This window comes from Sceloporus occidentalis, unplaced genomic scaffold (assembly GCF_023333645.1).
Source record: "Sceloporus occidentalis isolate IW3139 unplaced genomic scaffold, rSceOcc1.0.p SCAF_9, whole genome shotgun sequence".
Lineage (NCBI taxonomy): Eukaryota > Metazoa > Chordata > Lepidosauria > Squamata > Phrynosomatidae > Sceloporus > Sceloporus occidentalis.
The window spans coordinates 40,336,154-40,364,015 of record NW_028316989.1 but is presented as its reverse complement, the minus strand read 5'-3'; the positions used below and the strand labels follow the sequence as shown (position 1 = coordinate 40,364,015).

The 27,862-nt window shown below is 41.2% G+C and overlaps 2 protein-coding genes across 6 annotated transcripts; both read right to left on the bottom strand.

Annotated features, from left to right (window-relative positions):
- Positions 1-96: 96 nt before the first annotated feature.
- Positions 97-12,422, bottom strand: RAMAC (RNA guanine-7 methyltransferase activating subunit). Of its 5 annotated transcripts, none has more exons than XM_089539021.1 (5): positions 12,384-12,422; positions 10,037-10,186; positions 7,410-7,586; positions 5,104-5,259; positions 97-1,012 (listed from the first exon to the last, which is right to left on the bottom strand). In XM_089539021.1, the coding sequence occupies exons 2-5, from the start codon at positions 10,171-10,173 to the stop codon at positions 808-810; spliced, it is 675 nt and encodes a 224-aa protein (XP_089395147.1). In that variant the 5' UTR covers positions 10,174-10,186; positions 12,384-12,422; the 3' UTR covers positions 97-807. The 5 variants fall into 5 exon arrangements, with proteins under 5 accessions (XP_089395147.1, XP_089395148.1, XP_089395146.1 ...); XM_089539022.1 differs by having other exon boundaries at positions 10,037-10,183; positions 12,384-12,417; XM_089539020.1 differs by lacking the exon at positions 12,384-12,422 and adding an exon at positions 11,801-12,344 and having other exon boundaries at positions 10,037-10,183.
- Positions 12,423-15,334: 2,912 nt separating this feature from the next.
- LOC149307364 (ATP-dependent chromatin remodeler CHD2-like) lies at positions 15,335-26,821 on the bottom strand. The gene is made up of 14 exons (XM_089538307.1): positions 26,657-26,821; positions 25,890-25,931; positions 25,474-25,613; positions 24,652-24,790; positions 24,395-24,545; positions 23,031-23,153; positions 21,473-21,610; positions 20,962-21,114; positions 20,568-20,746; positions 19,177-19,276; positions 18,198-18,447; positions 17,149-17,401; positions 16,259-16,530; positions 15,335-15,393 (listed from the first exon to the last, which is right to left on the bottom strand). The coding sequence occupies exons 1-14, from the start codon at positions 26,785-26,787 to the stop codon at positions 15,335-15,337; spliced, it is 2,130 nt and encodes a 709-aa protein (XP_089394433.1). The 5' UTR covers positions 26,788-26,821.
- Between the last annotated feature and the right edge of the window lie 1,041 nt (positions 26,822-27,862).

The window sequence follows — 27,862 nt, the reverse complement described above, 5'->3', positions numbered from 1 at the left end:
ATGTATCATTGAGTGGTATGAAAATGCCTCAGGTAATTGAGACCCTACCTCCCCCAGGCCCTTGTGGAGAACACATATGCACAGGCAAGGTCAGAATTTCACTCAGCCTCTGGATTTTATTTCACACTGTACAAGCAGCATGCACCCAGAGAAACAAAGAGAATACAAACTTAAAAAGACACTGAGTAAACGATGATGAATCTAAAAACAAAACTGAATATTTTATCTTTCACAATGATTTGATTCTATGATTTTAGGATTCTATGATTTCCCCTTAATTTGACACTTTAGCTCATTAGCTGTTTGCAAATTAAACTGAAATTTAAACCAGCTCTGCCATGGGAATTAATAAGACTTCGGAATAATCAAACTGAAAAACTGCAAGCCTATTTATCAGCAATAGCCAAAAAGGGGAGGGGGGGCAACAAGAATCCAACCTGTACATGATATATTACTAAGGTCAATCATTCTTCCCATAAAAGGTTTATGTCAGGCTTTCAGGAAGGACAGCCCCTTTCTGCTGAGTTACTGCCAAACAGGTTTGACACAAAGCAAATCTCCCAGCCATTAAGTATATATATGGACGTAATACGTTAGAGTGACAAGCGAAGGCAAGATAGCAAGTTCACATTTAGTTTTTGTATTTAGTTTTCACATCCGCTGCCTTAGACTGCAGAAATACAGCAAGATTTTTTAAAAAGAAAATCCCTCCCCCCGGACAATACATACAAAAATCTAAAATATAATAAAACTGAGAGAACCAAAGAAACTATTTGTTATACTGGACATTCAATGGAAATGGCCATACTAGTAATAGTCATACTGGGATCCCTGTGAATATGAACCATAACCATACTGGGACATCCGGCCTCGTTGGGGGTAGGAAGTTTGTCCTTGTCTGTGTTGTGGATAGCTGTTCCCCCAGCCTCTTTCTTGCCACTGGTTGGATCTATAGCCTCCTTGATGGTCATATCTGTCTCCTCTGCCTTTAAACTGTCTGTTGTCTCTGAATCTGTATTGGGGGAGAATAACGTGTTTAACGATATTGACTTTCAAAGTACAGCACATCATAGGGTAAATGAAAATCATTGATTTTTTAAAAATAAAATGAATTTTATTTAAATATATTTTTTAAATTGTAAATACTAAAGTTCTGTCAAAGTCAAAGAATAAGTTTGTTAAATATTAAAATCCATATGAAAAACAAAGGCTAAAATGCTAGAACTATACAAGTATAATGAGTCCTACCTACCTAGAACACTCAATTGATTCCAAAGATCTGGTATCATATTGAGAGAAAAAAATAGTGTGTTTCACAGTATTAAGATATTGTCTACATGATATTATCTATTCTGACCACAACAGTGGACATTTTTAATCTTCCTTTTTAGCATTTAATACATTACACAGGTGCAAGTATTTCAGAATCACTTCACACATATGCAACAATTGTATTTACTCTGGATTAACTGGCCCTATACCATGCCAAAGCTGTGGGTGTCTACTGAAATTTAGAATTTGCTTTCACGCTGTGTATGTTTGCTAGTGGGAACACTGGGGTATCTACAGGAGAGAAAGCCTTCCGAAGTGATTTGTGATCATTTGCATGGCCTTCATGAAAACTTCTGCCTGGAAGGCACTTTCTACGCTGGTGACTTGGAATGGCCAGTTTTCTAAAGGGTAATTTTCTTTAACAAACTACACTGTTATGTTTACCAGAACTCTTCCTCTGGGAAAGAAGAGTTTATTCCCAGCATGTCCCCATTCCCCAGCATGTCTCTTTCCTAGCAACAAAACACGGGAAATGGTCTCGAGGCAATATTTCAGATGAAGTAAATGCAAATTCAGGAACAAAAGGAGAGATGAAGAGAAGCCAAGTCTAATGTGGTGACTAAGTTTGTGAGCTGTTGTGAGTAAGAAGGTTCCTGAGTCAGGTCTCACCTCAGCTTACCTTAGCTCTGAAAAACACCACTGGAAAGCTTTATGCTGTTATAAACAGATGTCTCTAAAGTCCCCCTTTTAAAACAACAACTTGCCAGATCTTTCAACCAGCATGGTCTTTGCTGGTATGGCATTATCTATGCTGGTTGGGATTCTGGGAACTGTTCAGAAAAAGGAACTTTTCCAAGGTTTGATTAAGATAATCTGTGTGAAATACATAAAATGTCCTATACAAAGGGAATGATTAGTCTTGATGATGGCAGTATTGTGCTGTGAAGAGTACCCTTGACTTCAGAATTGTGAAGTGTCTGCGAGAAGGTTCTGACCACCCTCAAGAACATTTATGACAAACACCATGCAATCTGGACTGGGTTTTGTGCCAAGGTAAAAAGCGATGCCAGTCCTTTCCCTTCCAGATTTCATCAACCATTTTGGCACTGATATTGGGTTTTATTTTGTCTTCATATGCCTTCTTACTCATGCCACTTTAGTTTGGTTGGGGGAAAGCTCATTAAAATATATTGAATATTGTTCCCGGCTAGGGTTACCATGTGCCCCTTATTATATGGAATATCCCTTATTTGAGGGCTGTAAAACATGCCCCTTACTATAAGGGACCTCCCCTATTTTAGGGTTGGAAAGCATTTCCTCTTACATAGTGTTTGGGTATGGATCCATCTTAAAAGCAGAAATGTCTCCATTGTGTAATTTGTAAATGTGGGCAATATGTTAACTGAAATCAACACTTGCATTTGGTAGTTAGGCAGAACAAAAGCTTGTTAAGACTACTTCATGACCATCAATCCTTCATATTATGAATTTTTGTTGTCACTGCTATTTTGAAAACCTGGCAACATTATTCCTGGAAAAAAATATTCATTTTTCTTGCTTGAAAACTAGTTGCCCGTCTAACCGTCTCAAAAATTTCATCAGGCGTGCTTTAAACTGAGTTATGTGGAGGAGGGAGACAGTATTTTGGAAGGCCAGAGTCCATCAAGGGCTGAAAACAATAGTCAGTTATAGAGGGATCAAGGCAAATGGTGCAAGGACCCAACAGTGAGAGGGGGAAAAGGTTATATAGACAGCTAGGTGGGATATCCTATGGTTTTAGATGCCTCTACACTAATGCACAGAGCATGAGAAGTAAATAAGATGAACTTGAACTCCTAGCACACCAACTTCAGACATTAAGCTCAATGGGCCAGTTACTTCTATTTTTAAAAAAATTCTCTTATATAAAATTCAATATGTTCCTTCCACCAGTTGTTATTATTTTACATTACATTTTCCTTAACAAACTCAAACTGAATTATTTTAATCCCAAAGTGTACTTGATTCAATTATTTTTAACTCCAAAGTATGTCTAATTTTTCCCATTTTGTTTTATATTGTTTTATTATATTGTATTATATTGTTTTATATTGATGAATTGTTTTCCCTTTGATAATCATAGTTAGTTTGCTAATTCATTCTCTTTTAGTTCCCAGTCTTCCATCGAAGGGGTATCCTGGGCCAGTTACTTCTTAGGGCCACTGTTCTATGCATTGAATTGCTTTGAGAAAGACTGATATACACATCTGCCTAACCTTTATTCTGCTTTTAAAATAATATTGTTCAGATCATTTTTATAGGTATATGTTCCATGTGCCAAGCTTCCTTTTATCTAACATTAGGATAAGTAGATCACTGTTCCTCTGAAAGTTGTTTCAAGAAAACAAAGGAGGTTATGAGAAAAAAACTTTGCTGGATCTCAAAATGTTATCGACAACTATAAATGAATGACCTTTGAAATGTGTTGGTTTATATATTTTTTTTCTCTTGTGAGATTCAGACAGGAGGTAGCAACAACAAATATTCTTACAAATATAAAGTTGATACTCCCGACAGCAGTGACAAAACTGGGTGATGCTACTACACATAAAATACAGTATTCCAAAATCCAAAATTATCCATGTGGGTGGCTGAGATAGTAACACCTTTGATTTCTGGAAGTTCAATGTACACAAGCTTTGCTTTGTGCACAAAATTATTAAAAATATTGTATATAAAATCATCTTCAGGCTAGGTGCATAAGGCATATATGAAACATAAATGAATTTCATATTTAGGCTTGGGCCCCATCACCAAAGTATCTCCAAAACACTCCTGGTCCTAAGCATTTTGGATAAGGGAGACTCAATCTTAAATAAGTGCAGAATTTGGTCCCATTGCTGGAATCTTTATACCAAGAAACTATCAGCACTCCCTAAACTGGAAATTCCAGCATTCTGTAGGATGGAACCATGACAATTAAAGTGGAACTGTACATGTATCATTGAGTGGTATGAAAATGCCTCAGGTAATTGAGACCCTACCTCCCCCAGGCCCTTGTGGAGAACACATATGCACAGGCAAGGTCAGAATTTCACTCAGCCTCTGGATTTTATTTCACACTGTACAAGCAGCATGCACCCAGAGAAACAAAGAGAATACAAACTTAAAAAGACACTGAGTAAACGATGATGAATCTAAAAACAAAACTGAATATTTTATTTTTCACAATGATTTGATTCTATGATTTTAGGATTCTATGATTTCCCCTTAATTTGACACTTTAGCTCATTAGCTGTTTGCAAATTAAACTGAAATTTAAACCAGCTCTGCCATGGGCATTAATAAGACTTCGGAATAATCAAACTGAAAAACTGCAAGCCTATTTATCAGCAATAGCCAAAAAGGGGAGGGGGGGCAACAAGAATCCAACCTGTACATGATATATTACTAAGGTCAATCATTCTTCCCATAAAAGGTTTATGTCAGGCTTTCAGGAAGGACAGCCCCTTTCTGCTGAGTTACTGCCAAACAGGTTTGACACAAAGCAAATCTCCCAGCCATTAAGTATATATATGGACGTAATACGTTAGAGTGACAAGCGAAGGCAAGATAGCAAGTTCACATTTAGTTTTTGTATTTAGTTTTCACATCCGCTGCCTTAGACTGCAGAAATACAGCAAGATTTTTTAAAAAGAAAATCCCTCCCCCCGGACAATACATACAAAAATCTAAAATATAATAAAACTGAGAGAACCAAAGAAACTATTTGTTATACTGGACATTCAATGGAAATGGCCATACTAGTAATAGCCATACTGGGATCCCTGTGAATATGAACCATAACCATACTGGGACATCCGGCCTCGTTGGGGGTAGGAAGTTTGTCCTTGTCTGTGTTGTGGATAGTTGTTCCCCCAGCCTCTTTCTTGCCACTGGTTGGATCTATGACCTCCTTGATGGTCATATCTGTCTCCTCTGCCTTTAAACTGTCTGTTGTCTCTGAATCTGTATTGGGGGAGAATAACGTGTTTAACGATATTGACTTTCAAAGTACAGCACATCATAGGGTAAATGAAAATCATTGATTTTTTAAAAATAAAATGAATTTTATTTAAATATATTTTTTAAATTGTAAATACTAAAGTTCTGTCAAAGTCAAAGAATAAGTTTGTTAAATATTAAATAAAAAGCTCTCCACTAAATGCACCAAGTAAAAGGAAACTTTTGTATTAAAAAAAATGAGGATTCCATTTGATCATTTCATGCACAGAAAAGGCACATTTTACCCGCTTTGCAGATTTTCAATTTGCTTTGCTGATAAGACAACAACTCTTCTCCTTTACCAAAGTGCCTTGATAATTTTGAGATTTTTTTTCTGTCCTTCCCCTTTTGACCATAAAACATCAGCAGTAAATTTAAAAACGAGTGACAATCTAGCATATATGTTAATAGAGATTCATCTAGCTTTTCTCTTTGGGGTCTGTTCTAGGGGCCTGGTCACCACCTCTAGCCATTTGCTAAAAAAGCTGTATTTCCTCCCAAGCTGTCTTGTTTTGGCCTTGTAGAAAAATGGCTTGAGATGGAAGATGGCCTTCTGATCCACTATATCTAGCCTGGTGTCTAGGCAGAGTTAGAAACTAAACATATCTTCCATCCAAAGCAAGGTACTTCCTAAGAGGCCAAGGCTACCTCCTATAATGCTCTCCTTTCAGCAATTTGCCTTGTGGACAGCAAAATGCTACTGATAATTCTTTTTTTCCCTGGGCATTTCTAAAGACTAGAGGAAAAAACCTGATGAACAACCAATGCCGCAAGAACTCCATATCACAGACGTAAGACAATTATCTGTTCCGGAGGAAACCTTTTCATCTTATTCATCTGGGACCTGTTCCCGTTTATACTTAAAATGAATAGCTTTTTTAGAAAAGAAAAGAAAAAGAAACATTAGGGAGAGAAATATTTTTCAGCAACATCCCCAGGGAATGAATGCAACAACTGGCCAAGTAAGTATCTTCTCCCATTCAAAATATTTTGCAAGGGTAACTAAGTCGTTAAATATCCTTTTAGAGGTTGAAGGCTGACATATCAGTGATAGGCAGAAAATCCTAGGCCCACTCTGCAGCTTCTGGGCCTTCCTTTTAGACTCCAGGGAGCCTCTGCCACAATAGGCTGTACCAAGATAGATAGATTACAGATCTGATTGCTTGTAAAGCACCATCACAGGTTCTAAGCTTCTGATTTCATAATGGTACATTCAAATTAAGCGAAACAGATCTACAAACCTCTCACACAGTCCAAATCCTGTGCAATCCAGCACAAGCAATACTGAAAGCAATCTAATGCACAATGTCCTTTTCTGTTTCCCAAGTGCTAGCAGCTAAGATTAAATTCAAACTAAGAAGGACAGCATGTACAGCCTGGAGCAAAGGGGGGAAAATCCATTTCTGGATGACTCAGAATATTTGCAGTAGGCATAAAATCCCAAGTGCTTAGTAGTGGGGGACAATGCATATTCGACAGTCGCAAAGAATTACAAGGAGCACAGATAAAGCTGTGCAGAACAGGTCACATATTATCTGAGTATGTAAATGAAATCTTTTTTAGACAAAATGTATTTAGTCTGCTGCTTAGCACAGCCATTTTTCTGTTAACAACTACGCCAAAGAAAACAGGCTATTTGGCTTATTAGGAAAAGCTTTCTATGATGCCTGAAAGAAAAGTCATTTCATGACCAAGCAATCCCAAGGGTAATTTTTTCAAGAGTTTCTTTTTATTTCTTTTGTTATGAACAGCACTTTGACGCAGCTTTATATTAAATGTAAAACTACCATCACCATCATTTGACATGAGAGGCATGCCATTTTCTTTTCTACCCACTAACAGGGAGAAAAAAATCCCCTGGGAACTCAGTCAAATAACCACAACCAGAAGTCCCATAAAGAATACCATTTCACTCTTAATTGCCAATAAAAAGTTAAAAGTATGGTGGCCAGGGGTGCAAACAACGTTCTGCAAGGATGAAGAGGAAGGATCCCACCCTGTCAGTTGTGATCTGCTCCATAAAATGGCCCTACAATGAAAATAACCCCTGATGAAGTGTTACACAGTGACTCTACATGAAACCTAACTTTCAAAACAAAAGCAAAATACAGTACCGATCTCGGTATCGCTGATTACCACCGGATCTGTTTCTCCAGTCTTCTACTAAAGGCGGAGGGTCTGCAGGACGTTGGACATATTTCTGATATTCTTCATCTTTCGGTGTGTATCGATGTGCAAACATCTTTTCATAATTCTGGAGGATCTCAGCTATATTGGGCATGCTGGGTTCTCTGAAGATACAAAAAAATCTATTCAGCTAAAAAGTTGCAGAAGGTGCTAAATTTATAATTTGAACTGAACTATGCAACATGGGAAAGGGTTTTGTTTTGTGTGTCAGCTACCAAGCTTCTAGTATCAAGGCAAGAATTATGAAGCTGTGCACTTAACCATATGCAGCTTTTGGCAACAAGAACAAGAACTTCAGCAATTCTAGGCAAACAATTCAGACAACAACCAAGAGATTATTCCTAGAAAACCAGGCACAAATATGCTTTATATCAAGACCATTCAATCTGTTATCCATCAATTCCAATATATTTTAAAACAAACATGTACTGCAACCTTCCAGGTGCCTAGAGTCAAGACCCTGAAGATTGCTGGAAATGGTTTTAGGAATCATTTCTCGTGATGTATATGTTTCTTTTTCTTACCTTCACCTCTCGTCAGTCAGGTCTGCAGGATATTGAAACAATACAAGCACTTGCAAAGCTGTTTCTCAGACACAAAATCAGAATATACACAAAACTGCTGTCATTTTTTTGGGGGGGCGGGGGGGGGTTCTGTCTCTGTCTAGCTGTGATGTGTGTGTATCACTGCTGGATTTTTGCTGCTATCCAAGGCAGGCAGCAACCCCCAAAAGAATCACAGAGCCTGGTGACAAGTTACCATATGTGAATAGACAACTTGCATTCCTCTTTTGGTCCACAAGCTGTACCTTTTCTGAATGATTTTAAGGTTATTCATAACTGCAGAACAGATTACAGTCTGTGCATATTTTCTGACACAATTCTTAACTGAACTATTTCCCCTTAAGTATATCTGTATATTTATTCATTGTATTTATTTACTGCCTTTCAACATTCACATTCTCAGGATGGCTATCAGAAAATCAAGGTTTCCACATACTACGAAAGAACAACCGAGTTGAATGGATTAAGGACCTTGAGTAAATCATGGTCCAAACCACACTGCAGAAATAATCCAGTTTGAGACCATTTTAACTGCTCTGGCTCAGTGGTAGGGAATCCTGGGAATTGTAGTTTATTGTGGCAACAGAGCTCTTTGATAAAGAAGGCTAAATGTCTCACAAAACTACAATTCCCAGAATTCCCTAGCACTGAGCCAGGGCAGTTAAAGCAATCGCAAACTGAATTATTTCTGCAGTGTGTTTTGGACCCAAGTTTTCTCTTTTGAGAAGCTTCTTCACTCCACAGCAAAGAATCATACGCTCAATCTGTTCACTTATGGGAAAAGACGTAATATTTGTAAGGTCTTCATCACCAGTTTCAGCTATACAACTGGTTGGAACAGCAAAAATTTTGGGGAGCCATTCAGCATAGGCTGAGTCTCAAAACTCATTCAGCCACTGAGTCTTAAAACTGTAGCAGGGGGAAGTCCCACTGTAAGCCACAGACTATGTAAGAAAGGGTGTCTCTGTCAAGAAAAGCTTTGAGTAGACCAAGACACCATTTCAATATAATAAGACAAAACCAAACCCCAAAACATTATAAAACAAGAGCTGATAACTATAATTGTAATTAGCTTATGCAAAAGACTTTATACTGTGCAGGGTCTTGTTCATTTACTTTAGTTAAGACCACAACATTTAATATTACAGAATTCTCAAAGCAACCTAAAATTAGGATGAAAAAGAAAAATATAGAAATATAATACATAAGGACTAGAAAGAAATAATCCTTTCAGTAACTGTCAAAACAGTCAAAACAACACTAAAGGAAGTCCTGTAGTACAATGGTTAAATCCTGGTACTGTAACCACAAGGTTGTGAGTTCGATCCCAAGGTTCCAGATTGACTCAGCCTTCCATCCTTTCGTAGGTCAGTAAAATGAGTACCCAGCTTGTTGGGGGCAGTTGGCTAACACACTGTAAAATGCTTAGAGCATGCCTAACACTATAAAGTGGTAGAGAAGTGTAAGTATTATTGCTATTGCTATTATTTCTTAAGACTCTTCATCGGGGACTTGAACATAAACTTTAGGCTGATACTGTCATTCTTCTTCCATTTTTGTTTTGTGTTCCTTAATTGAGGAAACAAGCAAGATGGAGAATAGTCACTCTGCTATTATGGTTTTACCATTGGAAAAACAGAGACCTAAGTTGCAATGGTATAGGGACTGATTCCCCTCCCCAGTTTTTATTGATTTTGAACAGATTTGGTTTCGCTGTGCCTCTGTGCCTTCATATGCTCATTTGTCCTATTTTCATTTGCACATTCTGTTCTTAATCATAATGCCCAAGAACTGTGTCTAATTAAAACAGATGGTCACTAACAATTGTAGGCACATGATTAAAACTGATTCCTTCATATGTAATCTGATTATTTGGACTTCAGGCTTTTATCATTTTGCACTGGCTTATGGTCGCTCCATAATGCACTCTTATAACTTCCCACAGTGACCAAAGAAGCAAACCTATGATAAAGGGAATGGTTTCACCAGACCTGTTCAGCCAATCTTCTACTATAGGCGGTGGATCTGAAGATCGCTTAACATATTTCTGGTATTCCTCATCCTCTGAAGTATATCGATGACTAAACATCTCTTCGTAACTCTGAAGAATATCTGTTGTGGAAGCCATTCTGGAATCTCTGCTAATATTAAAAACAAAAAAGCAATTATCAGAATATTTGAGTCAACTATTCAGGTAAATCATTGGACTAAATGGTTCATAGCCTGAGTATGAAAATTATTATTATTATTATTAAGCTTTATTTATATAGCGCTGTAAATTTATACAGCACTGTACACAAAATCTTTTAATTAGATGGTTCCCTGCCTTCAGGCTTACAATCTAAGAAGACACGACACAAAATGATTAAAACACTACAGTATAAAAAGGTTTATCTCTGCCACACAAAATATTACGTCTGCTATTTAGCCTGTAAGCTTTATGCATACATGGATGTGGATGGGTCCACATGTAGTTAACCAGGAGCATAGCATGTGTCCTTTCATGCTTCACACTAGTGCTATGAGTGTGCAGGTTAAAGGGCCCATGCTACACTCATAGCTCTACGATTCTATTTTACAGTAAATGTTATGGCAACAGCCTATGGAATATAGTTTGGTGGGACACTAGAACTCTCTGGATAAGGATTCAAATATCCTTTTTTAGACTACAAATCCCAGGTCCTACAGGATGTTGCCATGGCAAATAAGGTGGAATCACAGCACTATAATTGTGCAGCATGAAAAGGCCACGGGTCGCACTTCATTACAGATTCCTGGACTAGGACACTCCAACCATACTAATGGTAAGAACATGTTTTGTCTCTGGATCTTGCTGGTAGATCACAGGCTTCTACAAAAACCCAACCTCACAGAAATGAGGCCTCTTATGCTTGGAAGGACTAATTGTTTGCACCAAGTAATGTTTAGAAGAGGTAAGGCAACCAGCGGTCCTCCAGATGTTGGCAAACTACTCTTCCCATCACCTCTTCTTAGTGCCTAGGCTGACATGGCCTGATGGGAACGCAACTGTGAGGAGTCCAATAAAATCTGGACAGCTACCAAAGTCCCCAGCTGTGGCTTTAGAAACATGAACTCATTACTGAGAATGAAGAGTCTGCAATAAAACCATCCAGAAGGTGAGCTACAAAATAGATAATGCTTCCCGAGGAAGAAAAAATGCCATCACAACTGCAGTTTGTCCCTCTCTTAACTCGGTCCTACAAAACTGAAGGTCACGAAAACGTTTTCCAACATGTATGCTGCTTTTTTATATAGGAATCTGGTGTTCTGAAACCAAAAATGACCTCAGATTTGCTCCAACAACGTTCGCTCACAGGTTGCTTTGACATTTTCAGGTTGTAATATGTGAACAGACAAACTAATCCTGCAAAGAGTAAGAAAGGGGTTAAAGCCTTGTAACGGACTTCACTCGCTGACACGCAAAACACAAAACTCGATTCAAAAGAACTATGTCTTCCCATTGGTTGTGTCCCTTCAAGTTCTTTCGGACTTATGGCAACCCTAAAGCAAACCTATCATGGGGTTTTCTTGGTAAGATTTGTTCAGAGGAGATTTGCCATTGCCTTCTAATGAGGCTGAGAGAGTGTGACTTGCCCAAGGTCACCCAATGGGTTTCTCTCCTCTCTGTAAGGACATGGGCAGCTGTAATAACCGCAAAGGAGGACATGGCACCCCAAAATGTAGGACAATCAAGAAAAATGGAGAGCGTGACTGAATAAAAGCTAAAAACGCACATAGGAATGTAAATGCATGCCTCTTCGTCCTGAGCAGAAGGCTGAAATGTAGGACACAACCTGGGAAAGGAGGACATGTCTGGTCACCCTGTGGACAAAGCACCGCAAAATAAAGGCCACTGAAGAGAAATGTAGGACACAACATAAAAGAGTTTAAAAACTGATAGAAACATGAATCCATGCTCCTTAGTCATGCTCCAAATGGAGGGCACTCCTGGATAGAAGGTTGAAATGTGAGGCATGTCCTGCAAAAGGAGGACGTGTCTGGTTGCCCTGAGGACAAAGCACCGCAAAATGTAGGACATCACAAAATAAGAGCTGATATTACTGCTAGAAATATAAATTCATGCTTCTTAGTCAAAATGGAGGACACTCTGGAATTCCTGCTGGGACACAAGGCTGAAAATGTAGGGCACGTCCTGCAAAAGGAGGACGGGCCTGGCCGCCCTGAGCGTGATCGAGCCGCAGAGTTAGCACTCTGCACATGCCCAGAAGCACGCCTGGTGAGTAAAACAACGATAACCACAACCACAACAGAAGAACAAGAGGCATCCCCCCATTCCTGAACCAAGTTCGAACCCACCTTGGACTTCCGGTCGTCTCTCCGCGCACTTCCGGTCCCCCACTTCCGGTTTGTTTTCCTTTTCCTCCGGTTGCTAGGGCAACGAGGCCTTCGCTGAGCCGGGTCCCCTTTGGCGCCATCTAGTGACGGCTGGGAGAAATGCTCCTCTTTGACTTGTTGAAAAGCCATAACCATTCATCCTAGCTAGAGAGAATAGTCCCAAACACACACTGCAGAAATAATCCACTTTGAGCCCGCTTTAACTGCCCTGGCTCATTGCTAGGGGATTCTGGGAACTGCAGTTATATATATATATATATATATATATATATATATATATATAGTTAACTGATGAGACATCTCCTCTCTCTCTCTATCTCTCTATCTATCTATCTATCTCTATCTCTGTCTATCTATATACTGTATATACACTCATCCCTCCATGTTTGCAGCTTTGATATTAGCGGATTTGATTATTCACAGATTTGAATAATATGTTCTCTCTAGGAACATCTAGGTCCTCCAGTGCAACTCTATGGTCAACCTTAACTAAAAGTTGCACCGAAAGGCCTAGAGATTCCTAGAGAGAATGTTCCATTAGGCATTTATAGCTCATCCAGCGCAATTCTATGGTCAGTTTCTGTCGGACGTTGGCCACAGAGTTGCATTGGAGGACCTAGAGATTCCTAGACAAGTGTCCACTCAGGCAAAAACATGGTGTTTTTGCTGTTTGTGGTATATATATTGTTATACACCTGTCCCTCCATATTCGCTAGGGTTAGGGGCACAAGACCCCGTGAAGTGGAAATGCCGCAAATAACAAAAACGCTATGTTTTGACCTGAGAGGATACCTCCCTAGGAATCTCTAGGCCTTTCGGTGCAACTTTTAGTTAAGGTTGGCCATAGAGTTGCACTGGAGGAACTAGATATTCCTAGAGAGAACGTATGGAGAGATGAGTGTATATTCCTAACTGATGAGACATCTCCAATATGTATGTGTGTGTGTATATACACATACATACACATACCTCCAAAAACCCAGCCTTGATTTTGCCATTTTCTGTGGAGGACACCATATTACAACCTCATTATTTGTAACAGGACTTGAGCATCCATGGATATTTTGGTAAGAACATGGGGTCCTGAAACTAAACCTCAGCAGTTACTCAGGTCCAACTACAAATAATGAATAGATCCAGAGTTCAGTTAATACACAGAAAAGAATCTGTCCATTCTACAATGTCATCTCCTTCTATCTCTTTTGAAGGCTGATTGTTGCATTTATATCAAACAGTAGTGACTCTACTCAGTTGTGTATCTTATGGGATCCATAACTGGTTGGAGAAAGCAAGCGAGCGAGAGAACAATTTGGGGAAGGTCCATTATTTAAATGTCTTACAAATAACGATGACCAAAGACTTTCAGACTTTTGCTAAGCATTGTAGTCAGAAGGGAAGCCTAAGTAACATCACTCAGGGAAATGCCTGATCAAGGAAATGCTTGAGGTATGGATGAGGCACAGGATTAGATTAAAATGTCAGATTTTAGAATGCTCCACAGACTGGATCTTAGTCACTTGACAGATTATATTAAACACCTTTAAAAAGATGCTGGTATCAAGGGACTTGCTCTTCATTATCTCCCGTGTTTCTCACTCTCACAAACCTGCATAATACATAGCTTAGTTGTGTCCTGTGTTCAAATGTGGGGAAGAAATTTTACACATTGGACAGTCCCCCAGAGAACTGCCATCCTCTATGGAAAATGCAAAGGGACTGCCTTGTTAGTATGGAAAATCAGTGTGAAAAGAGGATCTTGAAGCACCTTTGAGAGAAGAAGCTGGTAAGAGAGAGAAGCTGGTAGCATGAACCTTCCTAGACTTGAGTCAGCATCTGCATCTCAAGTAGTAATGATAATAATAATAATAGACTCAAGTCTATACAAGGTCATGCTAACAGCTTCTGCCTTTCAGCTAGTCTCAAAGACGCCACAAGATCTCTTTGCACACTGTATGGAAGGTGGTCTGTGTTTTAAGTATTTTGCAATCTTTTTGCCATTAAGAGCTTCAAAACTGCCAGATGTAAAATTCAATGTGTGAAACTTTCATTCTGTCCATCAAAGAGCTAAAACAGAACTCATAATAACCATTGTTTGCACCTCCCTTTCACTGACCCCCCCCAAAATATTCATATATAGATTAATAGGCAAAATGCAACAAGTAACCAGAAAAACACATTTTAATATAGAAGAATCTAAAGTACAGCTGTTTTACAGTGTAGAAATATTTAATACATACTCAAAAAGCAACATATTTACATCAGAAACCACTAGGACACTGGCAGAATGTTGTCACAAATATAAATTATTGTTAAGTACTGTTTGTTTCTTTGTTTGTTTAGGTTACTAGTTGGTCTTTCCCCTTTATCTCCAAGTTTTTATTGAGCAAATGTACTTTCAGCTCTGGATCCTGGGAAATGTATAGGACAGGACAGGACTGCAATGTGGAGGATAGCTATGGGTCATTAAATCTTCCCCTCCTACAATTCACTCCCAAATCTGTGAATAATCCATCTCAACTGGGCACCAATCCAACACTCCTTCCCTACTTCTGAAGCACTGCAAATAGTATGTGTTTAGTCTGCTCTTGACTTTAGCAGTTGCAAAATGCTGAAAATAAAAGTTTAGGTTATTCCTGCAGCTTCCTCAAGACTTAAGCAATTGGAAAAATGAGGGTGGAAGTGCTGCAGGAACTGTCAAACAAGTTGCTTTAAAAATGTGACAGTGCCTCGCTTTGGCTCCTTCTCAGCTAAAGGGATGGACTTCCCAAAGATGTTTTCTTCCCCTTCTCAGGGCTGGTCTACAGCAGTGGTTCCCAAACTTTGGTCCTCCAGATGTTTTGGACTTCAGCACCCAGAATTCCTGACTGCTAGCATTTGAAGTCCAAAACATCTGGAGGACCAAAGTTTGGGAATCACTGGTTTAGAGGATGTCCCTCACATGTGCAGAAATGCACATGATGGTCCTTCATCTCTATGAAAAAAGAAAGAGGGGGTCAGAAGGGATCTGTGTGTCTCTTTGGGGCATGTCCAGAAAGGTACTAAAACACCAGAGAGATTCCATCTAATCCCATTCCTATCCTTGGTTTCCCTTAGAAAGTGGAATAAAGAGGACGAGAGAAAAATGTCAGAAGGAAAACAATGGATATTGGGAGTCAAGAGGAGGGGGGCAAGTATTCACACCTTTCATTTTCTTTTAGGGTGGCATCATGAACCAAAAGAAAATTCCTATAGATATTTGAAGCCTATGTTGGGATTTTTCAAGTCTATTCTTTGTCCTCCTCCCTAACTGTGATGGCCTCTCTTTCTCCAGCAGCACTCAAAGCCATCTTGCATTCTGCTCCATTCGTATCCTCAATAGCTGTCCCTCCAAGTTACATGCAATGTTTGCAGGAGACCTAGTCAGCCTTTTAGAAACAAAAACCAGCACAGGGTTGGTCTTTCCTCAACAGGCCCAAAGAGATGGGCAGAGAAGCCAATGCCCAGTGTTCAACCAGTGGGGGATTATGGGATTGGGGCAAAACCCAGATGCCCCCATTAAATTTCATTCCTACATTCTTCCCCTTCAGAAACATAAACTAACACAGCAGCACATTTAGAGTCTCTGCTTCTTGGTGTGATGAACCAGTAGTCGCTGCTATTATTACATCAGATCAAATTTACTCAGAGGTGATTCCCCCTCTCTTTGGTTTCCAGTTACAGTTATATTCTAGACTCTTCTGCTTTTCAACCTGTGTGGGATTATGGGATTGGGGCAAAACCCAGATGCTCCCATTAAATCTAATTCCTAGGTTTCCAGTTCCAGTTATATCCTGGACCCTTCGGCTCTTTATATATACCTTCTAGGGGAGACTGGTGTACAAAGAGAGTCTCACAGTGGCGCTTCTTTGCAGGTGGAGCACTTGGGTCTGAGACTTGGGACTGAAGAGGTGGGAGCAACTGCTTGTCACCGGTGGCTTTCTCTGGGTGGAAAGAGCGGTAATGGCCTGAAGGCCCTTGGCTGTGGTAGCTCATGGAAGGCCTGGGGTCAGACATTCGTCTGAAATCCTGTTGGTGATAATTCTGAGATGGGCATTCACCTAATCGTCTCTGCTTGGAGTCCTGGTCGTACCTGGACAGAACAAGAGACAATCACAGAGAGGTGTCACCTCAGAAGAAGACATCCAGCAAAACCTCCTGCCCTTGGGAGTCTTAAGAATTATGTTCAAGTTGTTCCCCTAAATCAGGTTCCAGATCTAGTTGGACCAATCTCCCAGAGACTCTAGTCAACACAGGAGATGGCAACTAACACTGGGCATTGCAGTCCAGGAACATCTGGAGGGCTTCACCATTTCCATCCCTGCCATAAATACGGAATTGGAAGTCAGCTAGCGCTCTCTGGCCAAGATGATGCATTCTCTATCTCAGAATAGAGTAAATATCTGATAGTGGAGTCATGTGATGCCAGCCCTATAGTGCATACCTCTTTTCTGCAACATTAGAAAAATGGTGAGTACACCTAACAATCATCTAATCACACTATAGGCAATTCACAGTTGCGGTATGGGATGCACAATGTCCACATTGCCAAGGTCCAACTACTGTGAAAAGTTTAATGCTTTGGGCCCTTGGCTCCTCCTAATTTCCAACAAGTATTGGAAGGAATGCACAAAAACATACAATACATGATAGAAATTTAGTTGCTGGACAACACAATCTGGAGGTCCCAAAGGAGAAAATAAAGGCTCACCTGTCACCGTAGTCCCTACGGCCCAAGTGGCCTCTGCCTCTGCTGTACTGATCGTATGGCCGCTTGCGGGATGGGTAGTTTGCTTCATAGTTGGCCCAGCTGTAGTGAGGCTCCCTCTGTGGCTGGTGATCTCCAAAGCGGTGTTCCTTGTAACAGGGTTGGTTATATTGACGTTGCTGTTCTCCAGCCCACACATGGTTGGGGCTGCCACCGTAGTTGAACTTGCAATCCCGCTGCCAGTTGCCTTGCTCTGCTAACAAAGGAAGGGAGAAGGGAAAGGGCTCAGTCTCTTCTGCAAGACATTCAGGAGTTGAATATTTCAGGGAGGTCTGTCCTGAACAGGATTGCATACAATCTTTAGGGTTTTGCCTGAGCTGAAAAGGGAATTTTTGCTAGAGTACATCAATAAGGGCAATCTCCTCTAAGGACACATAAGTAATGTGCAATTTCTGTGCTGTTTTACAGGTTGCTTCTGTGATGCAGCAGGCAGGCAACTATATTTGTTATCATTTTGCTGGTTTTTTTTTTAATCTTATGAAGCATTAATTATGAAATTATACATCAGTGGATGGCTACATACAAATTCAGTTATTTCTTACAGGTAATGACATTCAAAGCATGTGTCCGAACAGCAGAAATGAAGCAGTTTGACTCCACTTTAACAGCCATGACACAATGCTAAGGGATCCTGGATTTGTAGTTTTGCGAGATATTTAGCCTTTTCTTTTAGACAGGTCTGCATCCCAGAATTCTATAGCATCGAGCCATGGAAATTAAAAAGTGGTATCAAATTACTTAATTTCAGCAGTGTGGCAGCAGGCAAGGCCCCAAACAGCCTGAAACCTCAGTAAGTGAAGGAGTCCTTCTCTTCATATTCACCACGCAGGGCAGTCAAAATTCCCTCTTCTACATAAGCATTAAAGAAAGAGAAGCCCTCTCCAGTTTTCACTCTAGCAACCCTACAGAGCAAGGACTTAGGAAAGGGCCTTCTTTGCTGTGGCTCCCTCGATTTGAAAGAGTTGTGTGTCAGCTTCTGCCTGGTTTCTAACCTGTACCACTGAAGTGTCTTTGCTTTGGGTCATTGTAGTTGTCACGAAGGTGTCCCTGTTTCTGGGGAGGAGGAGGAGGAGGAGGTGGTGGTGGAGGAGGAGGAGGAGGAGGTGGAGGAGGAGGCGGCGGCTGCTGGACCTTCTGAGGAGGACCAGGAGGTATCTCAGGGATTACAAAAACCTGGCTGGTTCCAGAAGGCTCTGGCTGAACTGGCTTCTTGACTCCCTCAGACTCCTTCTTCTTCTGTTCCTATTGAGAGCAAAAGAGGGTGGAAAGGGAGATGTTAGTGAGAAACCTAAAAACGAGCTGGCCAAAAACTGGAAAAACCATAAAAGTGGAAAAACCACTAATAACAAAAACATTCCATTTTTAACTGAGAGAACACCTCCCTATGAATCTCTAGGTCCTTTAGTGCAACTCTATGGTCAACATCTGCCAGACATTGAGCATAGAATTGTGCTGGAGGAGCTACAAATGCCTAGTGGATTGCTCTCTCTAGGAATGTCTAGGTCCTTTAGTGCAACTTTTAGTTAAAGTTGACCGTAGAGTTGCACTGGAGGACCTAGAAATTTCTAGAGAGAATATATCCATACAATCCGTGAATAATCAAATCTGGAAAAATCATATCCGCAAATGTGGAGGGATGACTGTATGTTTTATTTTGAAAAAGAAGCTCTAAAAAAGGAAAACCGTATCCAGGCTTGCAGTTAAAGATGTGAAGTCAAAGGCTTTCATGGCCAGCTTCCATAGTTTTTTTCAGGCTATGTGGCATGTGTTTACAAAAAATAATTAAAGGTGTATCTGGATCTTTTCCTAGTAGGTATGTTTTTTTCTCCTTCCTTCCTTCCTTTCTTTCTTTCTTTCTTTCTTTCTTTCTTTCTTTCTTTCTTCAGAAAAGCCATATTGTTTCCATTCACTGACAAGCATCCACATGACAGTTTACACATCTCCCTTGAAAATCCTGATTTTCAACCTCACCTCCTCATCCTTGGCCCGCTTTCTGCATGCCATCTTGTAAACCCTGTGCAACTTCCTCGCGTGAGATTCAGTAAACTTAGATACGAACACCCACAGGTTCCTGGGAAATGAAATGAATTATAATTTCCCTTTGTGTTTGTCAAGTGCTGAGCGGCCATTTGACAACAAAATTCCAGGTTACTTTCTGTTGAGAAAAAAGGGCCTCTCCTGGCCCTAAAACAGCCAGGGCCACCTGAAAGTCTGCAAGAATCCCCCTCCCCATTTGTAGGTGGCATTTAGGGGCAATTTGGGAGGTGCAGCCCTCCAAGGTCCCCTGGGGCAACAATTCAGTCTTCTAAGCCCTAGACATGTATATAGTTGGTCTACATCTCTAATTCCCAAACACTGGTCCTTCAGTTGTTTTTTAGACTTTGACTCCCAGAATCCCCAATCAGTTTGACCAACAGTCAGGGTTTTTGGGAGCTAAAGTCCAAAGCATCCAGAGGATGAAAGTCTGGGAATCACTGGTCTACACTAACTGGCGGTATAGATCTGGCCTATCAAATTGTGGGCTGTTGAAGCCAGGTCACCTTGTTCAAATCCAGTCTTTGCCACAAATTCCCACAGCTTACCAGGGGCAAACAACTCTGATGCCATCTCAGCCCCTATAGCAATGGTTCCCAAACTCTGGCCTTCCAGATGTTTTGGACTTCAACTCCCAGAAGCCTCAGCCATCTTGGCTATTGGTCTGGGATTCTGGGAGCCAAAGTACTAAACACCTGGAAGGCCAGATTTCGGGAATCACTTCCCTATAGGGACAATACTAAATGGAAAATAGGAGCAGCCAAGAGACTGATGATGGTAGAATGGGTTATTCTGGAATAAGATCTGGCTAGCTAGTACCATGATCTAAATAATCATTCCATGCTACAAAATGTTGTTGCAGATCCCATTTCTGGTTCCTAGCACCAACAGGGCCATACCTCTGAGACATAAGGAAGGAATTCTATGCATCCAGGACAGAAGCTTCTCTACCCAAAGAGGGAAGGAGAAGAAGGTATCAACCTCATTGTCACCATCCAAGGATTACTAATGGCTTCAGTGTCATGGAAGTGTAGAATCAGGGTCATATTTCAGTTTTAAGGGAACTGTCCATGGTGCTGAACCATATCCATCAAACTCTTAGAGAGTAATAAAACTGAGAGTAGGTTGAATGAACCCCTGACATGGAAGCCATGGCCCACCATTGCTCTCTTCCCTTTAGCTGTTGTCCAGCTGCCATGTCCATCAGCTCTCAAGGGGAGCCACCGAGAGCCAAACAAGCTCCATTTCTATAGCCCTGCCTTGAATTTTCTTTCTGGATTACTTGATTCTGTGGCAAAAGGCCTGACGGGAACAGAAGTGAAGCTTACCCTCGCCAGAGACTTCTGTCCTTCTTTTCGGAATAAGTTTTCAAGTATTCGCAGATGCGGTCGCCTAACGTCAACAGATGGGTGCGTATGTGCTCCACCTTTTCTGTCACCAAGAGCCCTTTGCCCGGTTTGTCAAACTCATGCAGGGCCTTCTTGACTGGCCGCATCCACTCTTTGCACTGAAGAGGAGAACAAACAGAGAGCAGAAGCTACACATTAGCCTTGTGCAAGTGAAAGGTGGCAAGAAAGCTGGGGGGAATTTTTTAAACCTGACTATTACCTTGGACAGGGAAGGAAGGAAGAAAATCAGCTCATATGAAATGTGATGCTAGAGAAGAGTTCTACAGATACCCTGGACTGCACCCTTTCTTGTGCTATGGGGGGGGGGACTTACGATTTCGAATGTCTCCACATCCAAATTTCCCTCCTCTTCTTCCTCTTCCTCTTCATTTCCTGCCATAAGGGTGAGCTCGCTTCTGGCCATAATGTGTACAGGGCCCTGCGATGGGTTCCCTTGGTTTCCAGCTTTGGCCTCACTGTCTTTGGGCTGTGAAAAGGGAAAATTGGGCAGCTTAGCCCTAATGCAAAATCAGGGATGTGATAAAATCAGGGATCTGACCATTGAAAGAAAGGAGGGGAAGTGGGCACGGCCTTGCCTTGTTGTTGTTGCTATTGCTGTGTGTCTCCATGTCATTTTTGACATATGGAGACCCTACAGCAAACCTGTCACAGGGTGTTCTTGGCAAATTTCCTCAGATGAGGTTTGCTATTGTCATCCTCTGAGGCTGAGAGTGTGTGACTTCCCCAAGGTCACCCAGTGGGTTTTTAGGCTCGACCAGGCCATCAAACCCTGATCGCCAGTGTCCTAGTTTAATGCTTAAACAGCCATGCAATGCTGGCTCTACCTTCTCTATTTTGTCCTTAGTTTTTGTTCCTTCCTTCTCATCCTCCTTTTTCTTCTTGATTGCAGCCTGTTTCTCTTGATTCTCTTGGTTCTCTTTCTTCTGCTTCTTTTTCTCGGGGCTCTTATCTTGTCCATCCTCCTAGACAAAAGGAAGGAGGAAAAGAGACAAAGGGAATCCTTCTTATTCCTTCGTTCTGCTAAAAGCTGCCAAGGAACATCTTTTAAATCAAATCAAGCAATGACGTAGGAATAACAATATCCATTGGCAAACAGCTGGCTGGCCCATGTAGGAGATTGGCTGGGAGGCCTTTGCAACACTCCTTCTGGCTGGCTCCAATGGACCTGCCCCTCTCACCTTTCTCAGTATGAGGTTGTACCCCAGAACCCATCCAAGATGTCATCCACCAGCTGTTTTCCAATGGCCAGCCTTCTGCCAGAATCTTAGCTCCTGGGGCCTTTTACTGAACTGGGACAGGAGAGACAGTGATGATGGGATCTATGGGGTTTGCTTTACCTTGACCTCTCTCTCCTTCTTCTTACAATTTGTCCAAGTGCAGAGGAGAGACTTCATTCCCATGGAAAGATGCTCACTTAAGGAGGGAAATGGGACCAGATGGAATCCCTGTTTCATAAAGTGCCTCACACACATTTGCAAAGTTACATCTGACACTATGTAAACCAGGAGCTTCAATTTGATACTAAGGTCTTTAAAGCCCTAAATGGCTTGGGACTTCCATACTTGAAGAAGTGCTTCCCATGTACCCATTTGCCCGAGGACCAAAGTGTTTTGGAGGGGACCTCCTCTATGGGAGCTGTACATAATGGGAAGATGTGAGAGACAGCCCTTTCCTCTGGGATTCCTTTAAGGGCCTAATTGGCACTGACATGTATTTTATTGGATGCCAAGTAAAAACATGCCTCTTTATTTAATCCTTTAAGGGGCCATTGGATTAATTTCACATTTCTGCATGTGTTTGGTTTCAAATTGATTTAACAGTCTGTAAGATCTTCTATTTTAATTTGCCATATTTTTTCAATATGGTTTTAGCCTCTTTAAATCACTGTTGTTTTAATTTGCAAAGAGATCTTGTGGCACCTTTGAGACTAAGGCCTGTTACAGACTGCCAAAATAAAGCTGCTTCGGGTCTCTTTGGAGGTATGCTGTTTAAATGATGCATGCATCCTAAGAATCCGGAAGCTGCACCAAAGCTGCACTCCAGTGCTTAGGTATGGAGTGTGGCTTTGGCGCGACCTCCAGACACGTAGGACCTATGCATCTTTTAAACAGCATACCTCCAAAGAGACCCGAAGCAGCTTTATTTTGGCAGTCTGTAAACAGGCCGTAATGAGCAAAGAAGTTGTGGCATAAACATTTGTATACTGGGTCTTCTTCCTCAGATGCACGGAGTGACCTAAGGTTCTTCCAGGGCATGCCTTCACTCGATGCATCTGCAGAAGGAGATCAATTCGACAAAACCTGATGCTACAATTTCTTTTGAAAGCACAAGACCTGGTCCAGCACCTCTTGGCTTTTCCAGTGGCTTTTCGGCACAACTGACCTCTTTTTTCTCTTGCACACTCTGTTTTTGCTCCTTCTCTTTCTGGACCAAATACAGCAGGTAATGCACCCGATCTTGGAGCTGCTTCCCTTGTGGCTTTTTGTCTGTCTCGGCTGGCAAGATCTTTGGATGGGAAAATAAACAAAAACAAAATAAAATCCCGCACCTTTAAAAAAAAAACCCTACCAAAGCATGGCAAGGAATAGTCAGAAGGCGAGATCTGAAACTGATGTGGACATTATTTTCTGGGAGAGGTTGTATGTAACATATTTATTTCACATGGTCATTATGATATTTCTGGTTGTTTTTGTGCAATAAGATCTGTGATTGCTCTATCTTTCTCCCTCTCATTGTATGTTAATAAATATAATATATGAAAATCAACAATGAAAAGTAACAGTTCATTTTTGTAAGGAACTCACTTGCTATATTATTATTAGTTTCCAGTCAAAAAATGATGTGTAAATAATCCTGACCTCTCTTGTAAAATTCATTGCATGGTTCTCAATACAGACAAAGGCCTGTGTCCCATTGTGTCTAAACCCCTAGTGGCTTCCATCCTAGTGGAACAGTGAATCCATATTGATTTTAATCTTGACTATCCAAGGCATTGGATTTAGTGGGGAGAAGAGAGTTTGGAGCGGATGTAATGCTCCCCTGACGCAGAAACCACCACTCCCCCAGATATACTTGTAAATTAAATAGCATCCCCATTGAACTCAATAGAATATAGGACTGCAGATTTAGGCTCTGAGGTTGGCCACAAAGACAATGCAGCCAATTGCCCAGACTACATGGATCATGAACTGAAATTATTGCTCCAGGCTAGACTGGAAACTTTGTTTTAGGCGAGAGAGGAGCCACCAAAATGAAATTTTAGATCTTTGTGAAGCAAAATCCCACTGCTAGTACCAATTGCTGTACTTGCAGCAGAATTGGGGAGACAGAATAGTCCCTGGGGAGTGTGAGGTATAGCTATTCTGTGCACCAGCTTCCCCCAGAAAAAAAGCAGCACAAGATATCCAAAACTATCAAGGTCAAAGCTGCTGGGACACTCTCACCTCCGATTATCGTATTCCATTTTTCTGCCTTCACTTTTCCAAGCCTTTTCTATGCAGTGAAGTTAAAAGCAAAATAGGTTGCTGATCCAACTGCACAACTAAAGTCCAGTTTCCCCAGGGAAGTCTCCACATTGAGGTCCCAGTTTTGCATGATTACTACATCATTGCTGCCCTGACTTCCTTTATTTTAAGGGTGCATTCTTGGTGGGGAAGAATAACTCACTGTCTTTGAAAGGCAGCCAAATGCCTGGCCGCTGCCCAAATCTAAAACACTACTGCAAGTGCATGAGGCTACTTCTGTACCTTGTTGGTCAGTCTGAGCTCTAGGTCAGATTTGATGAGCTCCCAATTCTCATAGCCATGCTTGTAAGTTCCCAGAAGTAAATGTGAGTCATCCTCCAGGCCCCATTCGACATCAAAATTGGCTGCTTTGGGTTGGCAGGTCAGACAAAACCTGTACATTTGACCAAAGAGTAGAAAGATGAGGTGTTTCCCCTCTTCCATATTGCAGCTCTTTTCCTAAGGCCAAGAACCTATTGGATAAAGTCTCCCAAACTTACTTGGCTCTCTCCTCTGGGTCAGTAGGAATTGTTCGCTGCAGCATCTCCATCTCTTCTTCATATTGGCTAATGGCTTTGGCATTCACTTTGACGCCACCGATCTTAATAAAGGCACCTTTTGGCTTTCCTGGTCCTTTGTCTGAAGAACATTTAAAAAAAAAAACAGTCTAAGAATGGTGTAACAAATAAATACGTTTATAGCTTAGTAAAAGTAAATGAAACTCTTGATGTAAGATATATCAGGTAGAACTCTCTTTATGTGTGTAAACTTTTAACAGGTTTCCTAGTGGTCAAGTTGATGGCAAGTTTCTTTGTTTTGTTTTGTTTTTTGCAATCCCACTTTTCTTGACATTTACTGTCATTTGCTGCTTTGGGGCAAATCATAGCCCCATATAGCCCTCCTGAGCTCAGTGCAGCCCTGTATCCACATAAAAACGGAAGCCACCCTTCCCCAGAGGTTTCTGGAGACCACAATTTGCCATTTTTACTTCCTTCCCAAAATTTTAGGGTGGCCAGAGGAGCGTTTGGGGTCTGCAACCCTCCATGGTCTACAGAAGAGCATCCTCAGGCATTGTGCACCTCTGGTTTAGCTGGGATGGTGTAAATCGTGAAAACACAGGTATGTATTTTGCATAATTTCTGCCATTTGAAGAATTCCAACTTAGCCGCCACAGAAACATCACTGTGGAACCTCAAAGCTCATTCAAGGAACCAACCTGGAAATTAAAAAAGGTATTGAAGAAGTTGCTCCAAACCTCTGGCCCAGAGACCTCCAAAGCTGAATCAATCAGACGGTTGAAGGAGCGCAGGTCCTTTGCTTACCTTCTGGTGGGTTGTCTTTCAACTGCTTTTCATATTCCTGTATGGCTGAGGCACAACTGTTGTGAAGAAGCTCCCCCAAATGTTTCAGATCAGCCAGTGACTTGTCTACCAGCTGCGCATCGCAGGCAATGCACTCGAGACTGGGGATGGGAAAGGAAACAACAAGGATGCTTAGCGCCCTGGGATGAGGCATTGAGTAATCCTACCACCCTAAACCTGTCCATCTAGGCTTATCTGGCTCTAAAAAATTCCTAAGTAAATATCATTCATTGCAAGAGAGCCCAGAGTCCTGCTTTTGGAGAAAAGATGGAATAGGAATAAAGGTGACAATCACTACAATAGGTTCAGTAGTATCAGCAACAGTTCCTAATGAAACCAGATTCCCAGCATCTCCCAAAAAAACCAAAGGCACTTACCGCTCCAAGGGAACTGCAAACTTCACATAGGATTTAACAAACCTGTGGGATTCAAACAAAAAGATGGCAAGAGCTATCAGAGATTTGCAACAAACAGCAGCACCCCATGGAATTTTGGGACTGGCAGTTGAACCAACACATTTAGAAAACTCAGCCATAAAACTGTTAAAGCCTCCCTAAACTGCAAATCCTAGGATTCCATAGGTGGTTGGCATTTCAAATCTTGCTATTTTCCCATTTCTACCCTTGACTACTCCCCAGCTGTAGTTGTTGTTGCTTTTGTTGTGTGCCTTCAAGATGTTTCCGACTTGCCCAAGGTCACCCACTGGGCTTCATGGCTGAACTGGAAATTCAACCCTGTTCTCTAATGTCATAGTCAAACACTCAAACCGTTACACCACACTGGCTCTAGGGTTAGGACAGAATGAAGCTGTGGCTAGTCAGGCTAGATAGACCCATCGGTTGATTCATGATCCATCTTCCTCTCTTCTAAGACAGGATGAGGCAAAGTGTGGCCTTGCAGAAGTTGTTGGACTGCAACTCAGCCCCAGCTGATATTACAATGGCTGTGTTACATCTGCCAGGAATACACTATGGGGGAACCTGCAACTCCCATTGAATTGTTAGTATTATTATATTTTATATTATATTTTTAATTAAGAGAATGAGTTAAGGGTACATTGGATCCTGGCAAAGATGCTGGAATGGGGGAGAAATAAAGCAAGAAACCAGCACCTCTTCCATGGACCTTTGGATTTAGTACCAACCTCCTGAGTTCGGCATCTGTGAATCCTTCCACTGTGTACTGCGGGGTGTTCTGGGATGTCCCTTGGAGCTTTGGCCTCTTATCATCATTCAAGTTCTCTGTTTTGCTCTGTGAGCCGGATGATTTCTTCATTTCAGTGCCTGAATCTCTATCATTCGCCTGAGCCTACAAGAGCTAAGAAGGATCAGCAAAATGGCTTGCAGAAGGTGCTACTCCACTGCTTAGCCTCCCAAGTATCATTTGCTCCATAGTATAAGAGAAATACCTGTGCTCATGGGATTGTGATAGTCTTACAATGCTGTTGGGATGTGCCTTTAAGTCTTTTCTGACTCATGGTGGCCCAAAAGCGAACCTGTCCTAGATTTGTTCAGAGGTGGTTTGCCATTGCCTTCCTCTGATGCTGAGAGAGCATGATTTTGCCCAAGGTCACCCACAGGGTTTCCATGGCTAAATGGGGATTTCAACCTTAGTCTCCCAGCATCCTAGTCCAACACTCAAACCAACACTCAAATCACATTGGCTCTCTATTCTTGCAATGAACCCTTTAAATTCTTTTAACAGCATATTTACTTTTTTAAAAAAATGTGTATGTTCATTCTATATTTTGTGTTCTAAGCCACCTTGAGATCCACTCATGGGAGAAAGGTGAGATGAAATTTAAGAAATAACACAACCATACAGTTCAATGAATGTAATTAATTAATTAATTAATTAATAAGAAGGATGCTATCAGGTGAGATCAAGCAGTCCCCCTTGTTTGAAGTGATGCCTTCACAAAGCATTAGTAGGTTCCATTTTAACAAAGACAGGATTGAAAGCACTTACAATGAATAGGAAATAGCCCACAGAACTGTGTAAATGATGTGTAAGACTGAAACGAAATTAACGGTTTGGCTCCAGTTTGTTGAGGTCTCTCCACTCTCAACCGCCGCTCAGCCTCAACTGACCCAACTCCCACTTTGGCCAAGATTCTCAATGACCTCCTTGAACATTCCATTCTGCTTTGCCCCATCTGACCACTTGCCCACCAGGTCCAAATAGATGGCTTACATCGCTTTCAATGGGATGATTTCAGTTGCGTTTTAAAATTTCATTGTTTTCAGTTGATTCTTTTGGTGAGCCACCTTGGGTCCCACTTGGAATAGAAATGAAATGAAATAATTCTTTACATCAGAAACTAGAAAAGCTGGCTCCCACTCCACAAGAA